The 16060-nt window shown below is 39.9% G+C and overlaps 1 protein-coding gene across 1 annotated transcript in view; it reads left to right on the top strand.

Moving 5' to 3' along the window:
• COLEC10 (collectin subfamily member 10) overlaps positions 1–3641 on the top strand; it is a 37504-nt gene extending 33863 nt beyond the window's left edge. Inside the window, exons 5-6 of the mRNA XM_030304549.1 lie at positions 743–838; positions 2688–3641. Coding sequence (XP_030160409.1) covers positions 743–838; positions 2688–3079 — 488 coding nt within the window. The 3' untranslated portion in view covers positions 3080–3641. The remainder of the gene's footprint in view (positions 1–742; positions 839–2687) is intronic.
• Positions 3642–16060: the final 12419 nt, after the last annotated feature.

Raw genomic sequence — 16060 nt, 5'->3', positions numbered from 1 at the left:
GAAACATTCAAGGATCATTCAAGCTATACTTGAAATGGATAATCAAAATTACCATTCGATTTCATCATGAAAGTTTTCTCCTGTCTTGGGAGAGTTGTGTGAGCCAGTGAGCAATGCAGCAACAGAAGAGGAGACTGGCTAGAAGTTTGTTTTAAGAAAGCTGTAAAGATTCTATTTTGAGATTGGATGGGCACATTCTGTGTTCAACAAAAATGCCAAGTGGTCCACAGTGTGTGTGCAGTGGTTTGCCACAATTTACTCTTCACTTTAAAAATCTGGCTTAGGGCTGTGTTTTATCTCATCCAAAATACTTCAAAAGATATTCTGTAAATTCCTGAAGACAATGTCAATTGGAAACTTTGTTTTACTTATTTATTTTTTTATTTTTCTTATTTTTTTATTTTTGAGACAGGGAGAGACAGAGCATGAGCAGGGGAGGGTCAGAGAGAGGGAGACACAGAATCTGAAACGGGCTCTGGGCTCTGAGTGATCAGCACAGAGCCCGACACGGGGCTCGAACTCATGGACCGCGAGATCATGACCCAAGCCGAAGTCAGCTGCTTAACTGACTGAGCCACCCAGGCACCCCTTTGTTTTAAATAAAAGACTAAAAGTATAGCCATTCACCGAAAGACACAGCCAGACTAGGAAAAGATAGTAAATATTGAGAAGAGAGTCATTGTCCTTTCCAATTGAACTATGTGTACTTCAACATGAATTCACAGTTTTTGTCATTTCAAAGGCACTGTCTGTGATTGTGGAAGATACCGGAAAGTTGTTGGACAACTGGATATTAGTGTTGCTCGCCTCAAGACATCTATGAAGTTTGTCAAGAATGGTGAGTATATCCTCTTTTGCTTTATGCTGTCAATTCAACCTCTTTCAACACTGTAATTCCAGTATTCAAGAATACAATTCCAAAGTATTTCCAGTATTTTAGCGGCAAATACCTTGGGTCAGGCAAAGGCCTACTGAGATAGTGTCACCACTTTGCAGGTCTCTCAAATGCTAATTATCCCTTCAGACTCCAGGACACTACCTACATATATTCATACATAATACATTCATTTGCCTATGGATAGAAAAAGATACTTTTTGGAGAAAAGGGAATGGAGAAAAGGGCAGAGTTTAACAAGCCATGCCTTAAGAATAAAAAAGGACAAGAAGAGTCCAACAGAGTTAGCATCTCAGAAAAGAGAAGTAATAGTAAAAACAATAGCTACTTTCTTGAGAATTTGAAATATGATCACCACGTGGGTATTATGTTTACACTGAAGCTTAGAGAAATTACCTTGCCCATAGATACAGAACTAATTAACAGGGGAGTGGGGATTTGACTGTGGGTTTCACTGATTCCTCTACCCTTAATACAAACCAACAGATCATTACGTGTTTCTCAGAACTGTGCAACCTCCCACGCTAGCCATTTTTGTTATCCCTGGTCCATTTCCCCATTGTAGTTAGCGGTGAAACCCTTAAAGTAGGGCCTATGTGTTCTCTTCGGAGACAGTATGAATGAAGAATCTATGGTAGTTACAGTTGAAATTGGTTTCCTTTGCTACACTTTTATTTACTGTAATCCAACTATGTTTGTTGTACATTATTAGAAACACACATATGCCATCTGTGTTCCTCTTCATCTTGTAAACTACTCTTAGAGATGTTGTCTCTGACATAACTTGGATTCTCATGAAAACCCCAGACCCTTGAGGTTCAACACAGAGCAACAGTTTTTGATCTATATTGGCATGGTCACAGATTTCTTGGCAAATTTTAATTTATAGACCCTAAGAAATATATGCAGATGTCCCTGAAGCCTAAAACATATTTACCGTATTATGAGCTCAAGATGATTCTGAGTCCCCAATTCTGCCCTGAATCTTATTCAGTAGCTCAGTACTTCATGTATCTGGAGTGAACTATGGACAATTTCAATCTATGTACACGTTCATAGCCCAGAAATTCGGCCCCAAACGGACACATTTCTGCATTATTCCGATATCCGCTTGATAAGCTTTTACCATCCTGGGCACTATTGCAGGCTTTGAGCCTACAGAGTGGTAAAGACACAGACATTGTCCTCAAGACACTCATAGTTTAGTACACGAGACATACAGACAAATCATTAGACTGGAATGCTCTGAGGGATACACAAGAGAAAAAGCCAAGAGTAGTGGAAACGTGGGGAAGGTGCACAAGAGCCCTGTGTCTGTGCGGGGACGTTAGAAAAGCTCGTACAGGAGAAAATACTTCCACTTGGATCTAATTGACAAGGAGTTTTCCAGGTAAATCAGTGAGAAGACTTCCCAGGCATAAAAGTCATTGAAGTGGAAGAGAGAAGGACAGGCTGTTGGACTCTGTATGGAAGAGCGTAAAGTAGGATGGGAGAACAGTCTGAGAGGAGCTCAGCACAGTTCATATGACAAGTCTTTGTCAAAACAGTCTCTTCTTCACAGTCGTGTGGGAAGTTAAGGAGGAAGGACAAGGAGGGCAAATGGGAAGGCTTTGTTCTCCATTTGATAACTACGAGGGTGATAAAAATATTAAACCAGTGCCTACCTCATAATAGGGGCTTGCAAAATAATTGTTGAACATCGAATACACGAATTTAATCACAGCAATATTATATACTTGCTTTTTCCCTTTTTGAGATACATAATCGTGCTCATCTTTTCCTCTCTGCCAAGTCATCGCAGGGATTAGGGAAACTGAGGAGAAATTCTACTACATCGTGCAGGAGGAGAAGAACTATAGGGAATCCCTGACCCACTGCCGGATCCGGGGTGGAATGCTGGCCATGCCAAAGGACGAAGCTGCCAACACCCTCATTGCCGACTATGTCGCCAAGAGTGGCTTCTTCCGGGTGTTCATCGGGGTGAACGACCTTGAGAAGGAGGGACAGTATGTGTTCACAGACAACACTCCACTGCAGAACTACAGCAACTGGAGAGAGGGGGAGCCCAGTGACCCCTATGGTCATGAGGACTGTGTGGAAATGCTGAGTTCAGGCAGATGGAATGACACAGAGTGCCATCTTACCATGTACTTTGTCTGTGAGTTTGTCAAGAAGAAAAAGTAACTTCCCTCGTGCTACACATTTGTTCTTTCTCTGCGACTACCATTGCAGTTATTTTTATCCATCCTTTTCTTTCTAATTATGCCAAATTCATTCTGACTCAAAACAAGTGGAAAATGCTGAACTGAGGTTTGGAATCTCCATTGCTGTCGTCTTCTCTGATGATCTTGAACATTGCCATACACGGTATATTATTGAGTCAGTAGCTCACCGAGTTACATGGATCCTGAGAGAGAGTTTGAATTACTAGTTGTGCAGAATGTGGCTATCCATGTGTCAGATGAAGTGTTCTCTTGGCATTTGCTCTGCTGTCTCTCCTTAGGTTCCTAAACCACTGTCCATTTAACCCAGTGGATAATTGGACAGCTGGTTGGTGACGATTAGGCTAACTTACCCTTGCTCAAAGCCAGATGCATGGGAAGGCCTTCTGCTAGGGGTGCAGAGATGTTATCTGTCTTTGAAGCCGAGATCCCCTATTCTTTTAGTGGTCACCCACCATGCCTGTAGCCACACTTGCAAGGTCCTCTTGTTTGCTCAGACATAAGATTATTTTCTTTTTTTTTTAATTTTTTTTTTAACGTTTATTTATTTTTGAGACAGAGAGAGACAGAGCATGAATGGGGGAGGGTCAGAGAGAGGGAGACACAGAATCTGAAACAGGCTCCAGGCTCTGAGCTGTCAGCACAGGGGCCCGATGCGGGGCTCGAACTCACGGACCGCGAGATCGTGACCGGAGCCAAAGTTGGCGCTCAACCGACTGAGCCACCCAGGCGCCCCCATAAGATTATTTTCATCCCCAAGCCTCTGCATGAGAAACTTCTAGCCCATGACCTGTTCCAGACCGTAAGGAATCACACAGAGAACTGTGCTTCTGATTAACAGCGTTCACTGAGATCTACCAGGAAGTTGCTTTGGTCTCTTTCTATAGGCCCACAACTTAATCCTAGGGCTCCAGGTTCTGACTCTGATTTGAGGAAAGGGGAACTTTAGAAATTGAAAAGAAAAAAGGAAGGGAGAATTTTTTCCCAAACAATATTATTTGTAAACCTGTTAAATTGCCCCTTGCTACTAATATCGCTCCATTTGTCTGTGTCTTGGGTTTATCCATATCAACTTTCTTCCCTGTAGGCATGGGGAACAAAGGAAGGAGTTTGTGAAACCTTCAGAAAACTCTAGAAGCTTCAAGGTGCTACCAATGTCAAATTGCTAAGTCCTCTCCTTCTTGCCTCTAATATATCATTTACAGTGACATTTCATGGGAGACCTTTTACTTTCCATAACTGTATGTTATAAAAACCCCATACCAGAGATGCTCTTTGTCATGCTCTGACATCATAGGAATGTGGCGGGTGTGGAGCTTGGAACTTGCCTAGAACTCACATTTATTGAGCTGGTAAAATTCTACTTTGAACTGCAAATCAAAACTCAAAGCAGCTTTCGTTTCAAATTTGAAAATAATATAGTCAACAAAACTCTAGATTTTTCCCCTTCTAAACTGCTGCGCCAGTTATAGTTTGTGACATATGATCAGACTATTCAAAATGCTGGCAAAATGGTTAATGAAATAAGAGAAACAGATCAACAACATATGTTCACCTTCAACCATCTGTCCATGATTTCACCCATGACTAACTGGTTATGAGATAAGATTTAATTAGGTTATTTCTGTGGGTTTATTGAGAGTCACAGACTCAGGTCCTACAGGGGCCATACAAGATGACATAAATAAATCAAGCGGAACGGGTGGGGATCCCAGTGCTGAACACAGCTTATTCTCCTAAAGAAACCGGCTGCTCCTCAGTCACTGCTGTTTTTCCTATGGAAGATCCAATATCACTACATGCTCTGATATTTCAAGAGAAGTCAGAAACCTGCAACTTCATAATGTATATCCATATTTGAAAATACTGCAATCAGTCCATTTTTAGCCCAAATATCTAAGTTATACAAAACAGTCTCCTAGCCAAAAGGCTGAACTTTTCATTTCTCACCTCTGAGGAAAAGTTCTGAAGGTTCTAACCATGTCAGATGTCATTAGGATACAATGACATCAAAGTCAAGGTCTCCCATTTGTACTTCAATCAGTTCAGCTCAATTACAGGAATTTGTCCAGGATTTGCCATTGATCGAGTTAATAAACTTGTTACTTAATCAGACTTTTGAGAATGTGGCATATGATATTTGGAAGGCAAGACAGTTTAATAAAAATTACAAAGCAGGACACTATATCAAAGCCAGTAACCTTGGATGGAGCCTAAGGAACAAGAACCTAGAAACAGTTGGAGGAAAAGAAAGAAATAAGAAGAAAGGAGAGAAAGAATGGACAGCAAGCATTGCTTAGAGGTCACTTGCAGTGAGATCCATATTCTGATTTGTTCTAAGTGGCAGAAATAGGAATATTTATTGTGTGTACTGTAAGCACTATTATTAGTTATTATTATCATTGTTACTATTAAAACATTTCTTTCAATGACTCATCTTTGCTGCCAATGCTTTTAAGAGAAGATGACAGAATGTCTAAGGTACCACACATTTAGATTTACTAAAAACTTGCTTCAGTTTTATGAAGCCCTATGTGCTTTACAAAATAGCAAAATAAATTCCCTTACACACCATTTCTCATTTGGTCCTGATACGCTTTGTGCAGTAGGAAGGGAAGACATTTTGCTGCCATTTTCACGAGAATACTGAAACCCAAGAAAGCTAACCAATTTACCAAAGTCAATTCATTTGGGAGAAAAACAAGACCAACCTACTGATCCAAACTGCCAACCCAGTGTTCTCTCCAGTGTTCTCTCCAGCCTGTTTACTGATCATGTTAAATGGAAGCTCATTCATGATAGTGGGCACTCAAATTATCTCTCTTGATTACTTTCCAAAGCTAAAGATTAGAGTCAATTAACAGACATGCTGGAGATAGAGAAACTTACAAATTTGGTGTTCACTAGCTTATTTTTTAATTCATAAATGTCTTTACATGGCCTTAGTGCTGGGGAGGTGACTTAGTACGACCTCCCTATAGTTTTGCAGATAACTACTGCTAAAGGAAAGCAGAACAGATATATGAAAATCAAGATCTGCTCAAAGTAAAGATGAAAAAATAATTTATTTGCCCCATAAAATTCATAAGAACTCCCTTAAATAATTAGCATTTAAAATCAATTTTATTATCAAAAAGTTAAGTTTATACTCAACTTTTCAGGGGTACATCTGTGTACTTCCCAAAGACTACATAGAGTTTCCATGGGAAGAAAATTTTAAAACTACATTGACAACTTCACAGCACTGCCTTCTCAGAGGAACACATTCCATAACTAGGTGAGAAGAAATATCATTGAGTTATTGCCCAAACACTGTGGAAAGATGTATACCCAGAGTTGAGACGTATATAACTGACATTGATTACACTTTGGACACCTCACCCATAAAAACTGTTGGCATTACAAATATATGTGTATTTTGTCCTGCTTAGATATATATTAACCAAATATGGGCTGAATTGATTGTTACTAACCAACTAATTTTCAGCTCTCCGGATTGCATACTTTGAGACAATAAGATATCTATTGAATAGGAAAGGTTAATTAAATAGCAGCACCCACTACATTGTCAACAGATTTGAGACTAAATGTCTGCGGGTATTATCTCTAATAAAAAAATTATGGGGCGTCTGGGTGACTCAGTCAGTTAAGCTTCTGACTCGAGATTTTGGCTCAGGTCATGATCTTGAGGTTCGTGAGTTCAAGCCCCACTTCAGGCTCCATGCTGGCAATGTGGAGCCTGCTCGGGTCTGTCTGTCTGTCTGTCTCTCTCTCCCTTTCCTTCTTCCTCTCTTTCTCAAAGTAAATAAATAAACTTAGAAAAAGGAAAGAAAATCATGATGGGATTCCATGTAAAACCCTGCAGTTTTGAGTATCACTTTAAAAGTAAAAATCCAGGGATGCTTGGATGGCTCAGTCAGTTAAGAGTCCGACTTTGGCTCAGGTCATGATGTCACAGTTTGTGGGTCCAAGCCACGCCTTGGGCTCTGTGCTGACAGCTCAGAGCCTGGAGGCTGCTTTGGATTCTGTGTCTCCCTCTCTCTCTGCCTCTCCTCTGCTGGTTCTCTCTCTCTCTCTCTCTCTCTCTCTCTCTCTCTCTCTCTCAGAAATAAATACAAATTTAAAAAAAAATTATAAATCCAGATCTGGTGTCATGATGTCTTGAATTCCAATGCCAACTGTGCCACTTATTAGCCCTATTAAGGGGGAAATTTCCATGCTCTAAACCTCATTTTCCTAATCTGTATAATTCCTCCACAGAGTACTGTGACTATTAAAGACAGGATGTGTAATGAGGTAAGATCCAGGGTATCAGCCAGGCACATTACAGGGGTGCGATAAAACTTGACCATTACTATCAGCCACATGTTGAAAAGAAGTCGTATTCTAAGATACAGGTTTCCCCCTAGTATCCGAAAGTAGAGCATTCCCATGAAACCTTTTTGTGAACTGAAACGGTGTGAAGAAACAATTACCATTAATGTATATGGAATATTTTTTGAGCGTTCCAGACCTAAAAAAAAAAAAAAAAAAGATCACCTGTCTTAGGCTTTTTTGATGTCTTTGGACACATCTTGCTAATAATCCGCAAAATAAATCGAGGTAAAGCCTAGATGCTCATGGGCACACGTCAAAGCTCTGGCAGTTGATGCTGAGATGTTGAGTGTAGGTCGCAAGGGACGGAGCTTGGTGGGACGACTCCCGCTCCTGAGGGTGTGGCTCCTTCTCTCCCGGCTCCTGCAAGACCAGCGCTGAACGCTATGTTCACTTTTCAGATTTTTTCCCGGGGAAGTGAAAATTCTCTGCAGATTCTTTCAGTTAGTGAAAGCAGATACTAATGTAGGTCTTCTGTAAAAGCAAAGTGGCACAATGTGAACTTTCTTAAAGTGGGGGATACCTATATACATTTTATATACAAAAAATTACTTAAGCGAAAAAATATATGTATACAGCATATACGCTATATGCATGTATTTCTGTACACATTATACACATATATGCACATTATATATATGTGTGTATATATATATGCACATTATATATATGTATATACACACATATATGCACATTATATATATGTGTGTGTGTATATATATATATGTGCTGTATATGTGTGTCTATGTATGTATACACAGGCAGATAACTTTCCTTATCCTCATTTCTAGAGAAAATTTTCATCCTCAGGGCAGTGAATAAATTTGCTGATTAGAATTAGTGTTGAGGTTCATAACTGGATATGATTGATTCCTAAAATAATTTCTACTTTTCCTAAGATGCGGTTCATCTGAACTCATGTTGCTCACATAAAAAAGTAACTATTTTTTTAAAAATTAAAAAGGAAACCATCACCTTGAGGTTGTAAGCCTTCATCATCTAGCTGCGTCCCTTAAAATTTGAAGGGAAAATAGTCATGTCCTTTAGAGTGAAGATTAAAGGAAAGGAACCATTTGCCACAGATATTCTATACACAAATCTTTCTCTGAATATAGGAATTTCTTTCACTGCACTTGTAACAGATGGTAATACAATCCATATTTGAATGGTTTTGGTAATTCGCTGACCCCATTAGAGAAATTTTCCTGATGGTGAACTAAAATCTTCTTCCTTCTAATTCCCACCCATCGTCCTTGTTATGGTCTCTGCTGTTTATATCTCTGAAAGTTCTGGCCCAGAGACAAGCTAGAGCAGGTACTTAATGAAAGTACGAATCAGGGCAGGGAGAACTGTCCTCACTATGGCACTGACTACTAAGGTGGATATCCAGTTTTACACGTTTCTTTAAACCTAGATGGTATTCTCCACATTCAGTGAATTCAAATTTTTTTGGTGACGCATGAGGGGCACAGAGGTAGAGTATGAATGGTGTTCGAAGTCATGTGGGGCATCTCAGTCATAAACAATCTATTTATTAGGAAGGTGCATGGGTGCACAGGGTTCAACCCCAGGAAGGATACTGTTAAAAGGCAGACGGTGGGGGAAGGCCTCGTTGAGAGGGTTCAGAGCAGGTGTCCCAATGCTAGTGGGAGAATGAAGTCAAAATCAGAATCTATGTGCATAGAGCCTACACGATGAGCAATTGGCCTGGGTGGATAGTAGAGTTCATTAATTTATCAAATATATTTACGGAGCATTGAAGATGTGTTAAGTGTCAGGCACTATGATAAGGCTGGAGACACAATGGAAAAGAAGACAAATCGGATTTCTAGACTGATGGGCAGAACTCCCCTCATGCTCATTGAACATCAAGTCTACCACGCTGAGGCCCAAGATTTATTCCATTGTCAGGGATGGAATATATAAATCTATCCTATTTTTATGTGTACTTCCTCTTCAACATAACACCTCTTCAAAGATCTACTGAAATAAGTTGGGCAAGGAATTTTCATGTCACAATACCACATTACCCTTTCTCAAAGAGTAACATAGACACATTCCTTTGAATACATTTACACATCCATTTTAACTGACTCATTTTGAGGTGAACAAAAAGCTCTCATATCAGTGTCTATGCTCACCCACATCACTTCCTCACAAAGATAGAATGTATCCTTGAGGTTGTGCATAAATGAGCATTGATACCTGGTAAATGTCCCCTTGCCTTATTTTTTCCTGGCGACCTATAGCTGACCTTCAGTGAAACTCAGATTTGCCATAGATTGTCACTTTCATAATAAAATAGGGACACTTAGGAGGAAGGGACGAGAAGTGAGTCATTTTGCAATTCATTAAAATGTGAGTACAGCAACCCCAAATTAATCACTATGTTAGCCTCTGCATTTGAGAGATAATGGAGATTAATGTGTGTCCACGCAATTTTAAAGCTATATGACCCTTTGGCACATGTATTTTTCACTTTAAAACCCTTAAGCAGACTAATTTATCAATAGGTAACACTTACTCTTTGTGTAAACCTGATTGGTAGGCCTTTGGGAGAGGGGATGGAGATGAGGACTGTCTACAGTCAACCCCTGGATATATTGATAGAATGTCAGCTCCAGGGACGAGTACTCATAAGCTCTTTCATGATGTGTGAAAAGCCCAGGCAGGCATAGGAACATTTTCTAAGTCTTGAGAAACTGAGGTAAGGAGAGATGTAATTGCAAACACATTTAATTGAAATCTAATAAAGTCTAGATGAATATTTTTATTAAGTACAGTTAACATGGCAAAGAATTATGGGAGACTCTTCTCATAGTAGATAATAATTTCACATGGATATTTCCTAAATCAACTTGGAGAGGGTGATTCTGGAGAAGGCTACCAGGAGAAACATGTGTTGTATAAGTGGATGATTTCTGGAAATGTTTATGTTTAAAAATATCTTCCCCAACCCCGTTTTGTGTAATCTTATCTTTGAATTTGATGAGCTTGGCATTTTACAGAGACACAACCTTCAGGGTGGATGAGGATTTTTGTACTAGCAACTTACAAGCACTATAATTCATTCTTCCACAGAATCGGGTTATTATCTTTGCCCTAAAGGACCTTAGAACTTAAAGAATAGAGTGAATGAACACAAGAAGTTATTTCTAATTTTGGTCTCTATACTTGAGAAAAGTGATAAGTTGATATATCCAAAAATACATATGGAGACACTAAAATAAAGTACCAAAAAGCGCAGTTTTTAAAGAAGCTTGAAAATATTTTTTCTGGGTTTCTTTCTTTTTTTTTTTTAACTTTTATTTATTCATTTATTTTTTTAATATAATTTATTGTCAAGTTAGCTAACATACAGTGTATACAGTGTGCTCTTTGCTTCGGGAGTAGATTCCCATGATTCATCACTTACATATAACACCCAGCGCTCCTCCCAACAAGTGCCCTCCTCAGTGCCCATCACCCATTTTCCCCTCTCCCTTGCCTCCCCCATCAACCCTCAGTTTGTTCTCTGTATTTAAGAGTCTCTTATGGTTTGCCTCCCTCTCTGTTTGTAACTGTCTTCCTCCTTCCCTTCCCCCATGGTCTTCTGTTAAATTTCTCAAAGTCCCATCCCATTCCCAATAAGAGATTATCTGAAAAAAGAAGAGCTTAGGTAGTTTTCCTTTTGCACTTACAAAGGTGGAGATACAAACGCACATATTTACCCCCTTCCTTACTTTTTCATTTTGTTTCGTTTTTTAATAAAATCTTACTATGCCGGTGCGTCTGGGTGGCTCAGTCGGTTAAGCATCCAACTCTTGATTTCAGCTCGGGTCATGATCTCACAGTTCATGAGTTCAAGCCCTGCATCCGGCTATGCGCTGATGCACAGAGCTGCTTTGGATCTTCTGTCTCCTTCTGTCTGACCCTCTTCAGTTCGTGCTCACACACTCTCTCTGTCAAAAATAAATAAATATTTTAAAAAAGAAATCTTTAAAATAAAATAAAATAAAAAATAAAATAAAATAAAATAAAATAAAATAAAATATTTAGTGTTAAGAAACCCAGAAGGATTCATAGAGAGGTTTTTTTTGTGGGGCTTGAACTCACAAATCTTGAGATCGTTACCTGAGTCAAAATCAAAAGTTGTTCGCTTAACTGACTGAGCCACCCAGGTGCCCCTGCATGGAGAGATTTTATTAAAAAAAAAAAAAAAAAAAAGGAAGGGGGTGAATATGTGTGTTTGTATCTCCACCTTTGAAAGTGCAAAAGGAAAACTACCTAAGCTCTTCCTTTTTCAGCTAACGTCTCATTGGGAATGGGATGGGGCATGATACTGATGCCTCTCCTTCAAAATGTTATATTATCAGTTTCCCTCCTTCCTACGTTTTCAAAAATTCAGTAGCTCGGTATGCATTAATGTTCTGGCCTCACCGATTCATACCACTACCAATTATCAAGATAATATTTACAGGGTGAAATTATACACACCAAAGAATGTGTTCCTCTGAGCACCACAAACACGCCCTCAGATCCGTATGGATAGAAATTACGTGATATCTGGGTCCTGGTGTGCAATCTCCTTACACTGGAAATATTTACTGTTAAATTTTCTGCAAATACTCCTAAATAATTTTAGGAGTTTAAGATTCTGAAACATCCTTGCATTTATCATAATCTTTATGGCCCCTTATTTCCTGGGCATTTCTAGCCATAGTTGTTGGAAAATACCCTCACACTTTCCTGAAGTATAATAACGATGTAGCCACTGGGATTATAGGTCCTTAGTTCCTTTACTGTTAGTATGGTTTCTTCTATTGGTACCCAATGATGATGAATTTGGCAACATGAAGTCATAAAGGAACTTAGCAGAAGACATATCAGTAGTATGATGGAGGCAGAAGACAAAGTACAGTAGGGTTGATGGAGAAATGGGCTGTAAGAAGGTAGAGATGGTATATATAGAAAACACCCCAACATACAGAATTCCAGGAAGTAGATCGTTTTAAAAGTACCATGTGAGGGGCGCTTTGGGTGGCTCATTCGGTTAAGCGTCCGACTGCAGCTCAGGTCAGGAACTCGCGGTTTGTGAGTTCGAGCCCCGTGTCAGGCTCTGTGCTGACAGCTCAGAGCCTGGAGCCTGCTTCAGATTCTGTGTCTCCCTGTCTCTCTGTCTCTCTCTGTCTCTCAATAATAAATAAACATTTAAAAAAATTTTTAAATAAAAAATAAAAAAATAAAAGTGCCATGTGAGACACACGTTTTAATTTAAAACCACAGGATTTGACAGAAAAGGGAAGTCACATCTACTGACGAAAAATATTTTTAAGAAGCTTCTGTAAAGGAGAGTTAAAGCAACAAGATCAAGAATGGTGGTTGGACATTGTCAATCAAAACAAAGGTAATAACTGATGTAACTCGAGTGTTATGCTAAGCATTTTACATGCGGTTTGTGGTTTTTAATTTAATCCACAAACCAACCCTATGTGGTACATACTATTATTATCTGTGTCTGCCTATGGGTAAATTGGGACACAAAGATTAAGTAACATCCCTAAGTTCACCCTGCTGAGATTCCATGCAGGCCATCCAGTCCAGCGTTTGCATTATTAATCACAGCACTATTCTGTCTCACCATAGGATAATGGGCATATCTGGAAGGTCCAGAGTTTCTGCCTTGCTACTCATGTTCTATGCAGCTGCTCACAATTCACATAACTTTTCTGAGCTTGTTATCTGCGTATACAATGCACGTATTGATGGATGTATGGAAAAGAGGAAAAACTGTACAAAGCCCTGACTGTTTCACAATACCTCCATCAGTTATGAATAGGTTGGAAACTCAGGAACATTTCATCCATTCCCCAAAAAGAATAAACAGATATTTCAAGAATTCTGAAGACAACTCTTTTATTCTGTCCTTCAGAAGGCAAGGAAAAATACTGCCTCACATAAAGAAAAACATTCTAATAGAGATAGATTGTTCCAGGGGGATCTGGTTGAAAACACTTAAAACCAAACATGAAGTCTCTGAAAAAAACCTTGAGAAGCAATTGCTCTAAGAGAAGGAAAAATGACATAATTGGGGTCCCCTGGGCTGAAGTGATGTTATCCTGGGATGGAGTGTGACAGGAAGATGGAGAACACAAGATCCTCCTTTAGGACACCATGAGTGCCTCTGGAGGGAATTCCATGTGGTGAGGACATCAAGTCCACTGTTTGGGATTCTGAAAGCATTCGGGTCCCTCTGATGTACAGATAGTATTCTAGACTGGGAAAACAACCCCCTAGCTCTTTTAAATGATTGCTGTCTCCCTCTCTTATTATTGTGATGTACTTAATATGATATGTTGTCTTTATTTAATTTTAAGAATGCAAAATCACTTATTCCATGATGGAAGCAACTTTTTAAATGTTGCAGGTATAAAGTCACTTAACTCTAATGTCCAATTATATCTCGTACCCATAGTCTTATAGAATAGAGCCACACAATCAAAAAGAATGAAATCTTGCCATTTGAAACAACGTGGATAGGACTAGAGTGTCTTATGCTAAGCAAAATAAGTCAGTCAGAGAAAGACAAATATCATATGATTTCACCCATATGTGAAACTCAAGAAACAAAACGGATATAGGAGAAGGGAAGGAAAAATAACACAAAAAACAGAGAGGGAGGCAAACCATAAAAGACTCTTAAACACAGAGAACACACTGAGGGTTTCTGGAGGGGGGGGTCGGTAGGGGGATGGACTAAATGGGTGACGGGCATTAAGGAGGGCATTTGTTGGGATGAGCACTGGGTGTTATATGTAAGTGACAAATCACTAAATTCTACTCCTGAAACCATCATTACACTATGCGTTAACTAACTTGGATTTAAATTTTAAAAAAAGAATAGAGCCACAAATTCATAATATAATGTATTATCAAACTTGTATATTTGATAAATGAATATGCACTCTTTGTAATATGGCTTCTGCCAGCCTTTTTAGTCCCTCCTTATGCTACCCACTTCCAGGTGGGTAGCAAATCTACAAATCTACAAATCTACACATGTGCTAGAAGTTTCCACAACAAGTTCATCTCTCTGATTTGTGTGTTTTGCCCTTGTGTATTGTTCCCTGTTTTGTGTTCAGCAACCTCTCATGCATCTAGTGGGATGCGGCTCACAACCTCGGCTTCCCAAAGGCCCTCAGGGGCTCTCCCACTGTTCTGTAAGCCCAGCTCTACATGTTCCTGTCATGGCATCTTGTGTTGAGGACAGGGATTAAAGGCAAAGGCAAAGTGTCCAGGATATAGGAACTAACCAGTGCATGTTTGCCCAATAACTATGTTAAAAGTGGCGAATCCAGGAATAGAATTCAAGGTCTCCTGGTGCCCCACTATGTGCAGGGCAGAATTCTAGAAACTAGGGGTGTTTCAATCCGGGTCTTTATGGGAAAGACATGTCACACATAAATGAGGTAATTGAGGAGTTGAAAGGGAAACCTTCCACAAAGGTGTAAATAGAATTAAGGGAAACCATTAGGGGTAATGAAACATGAAGGGCAGCAAGGCCTGTAGGAGCCAGTGTGAGTCAGCTTACCAGATGTGGAAAGAGCCACAGGTGAAAGATACCTGACAGGACCTATGGCCTTAGCAGCGAGGTCCCACTTCTGCTCCTGGGACCACAGGGAAGCCAAGAGGTCATTAGTTGACTCACATCTCTCACTGTTCTCTGTTCTCATAAAAATGCTTCCCGTTGGCCAATCCCAACTGGGAGCCAGAGGGTAAAGGATCCAGTTGTTGTCGTCATAGACTCTGGGTCTGAAGTTCTCTCGTATCCCGCAAGAGAGCAGGATGCAGGATGAAAAGCGAGACATGGCTGATGTCTGGGAAAAGACAAGAACCCCGAATAAGGGTCCTTGCCCTGTATTTATTAAGATCAGGAGGCTTAAAAACATGATGGGTGTGCACAAAGAGACAATGAATCGGTGAGCATTAACTCATGGGCATGAGGGAAAAGGGGTTTTGAAGATACACAGTGTTTGGGGTTTGGGTCAATATAAAACAAAATCCTGGCACTGAGCAGATGGGCAGATGGTTGTTAACAGCAGACAGGAGGCGCCGTGTCTATTTATCTTAGCTAGCCTAGGGGATAAGACAGATAGGGCAAATAACCTCAGGGTTAACAAGGCACCTTTTCTTTTGTTAACCATCTGTGCTCTGGGCAGCATCACCCACAGCACAGTGCAGTGGTCTATGGCTGTATTTATCTGCTTACCTAATTTGGTCCTTCCCTCCTGTGAAAGCAGCTTTCTGCTATAATACTAAATTGGGGGGCATTTTCGCCCTGAATGCCCAATCTTGCTTACCTCATATACCTTTGATTTTGGGGGCCTTTGCCTTCTCTCTATTCTGGGTGCCTTTTCACCCCCTCTCCATTCTGGGTGCCTTGCACCCCCCTTTCTATCCTGGGTCTTAATCTTGTTTATCCAAACTTGAGAAAAGAAGCTCTTCCAACTTCTCCATCTCATCCTATGACTTTGTACTTCTTTATGCCTTGTTAACCCATTGGTGCAAGCCTAGGGAGTTCCTAATCTTA

Source organism: Lynx canadensis, chromosome F2 (assembly GCF_007474595.2).
Source record: "Lynx canadensis isolate LIC74 chromosome F2, mLynCan4.pri.v2, whole genome shotgun sequence".
Lineage (NCBI taxonomy): Eukaryota > Metazoa > Chordata > Mammalia > Carnivora > Felidae > Lynx > Lynx canadensis.
The sequence above is the reverse complement of the archived record's forward strand: the minus strand, read 5'-3'. Positions and strand labels throughout refer to the sequence as shown.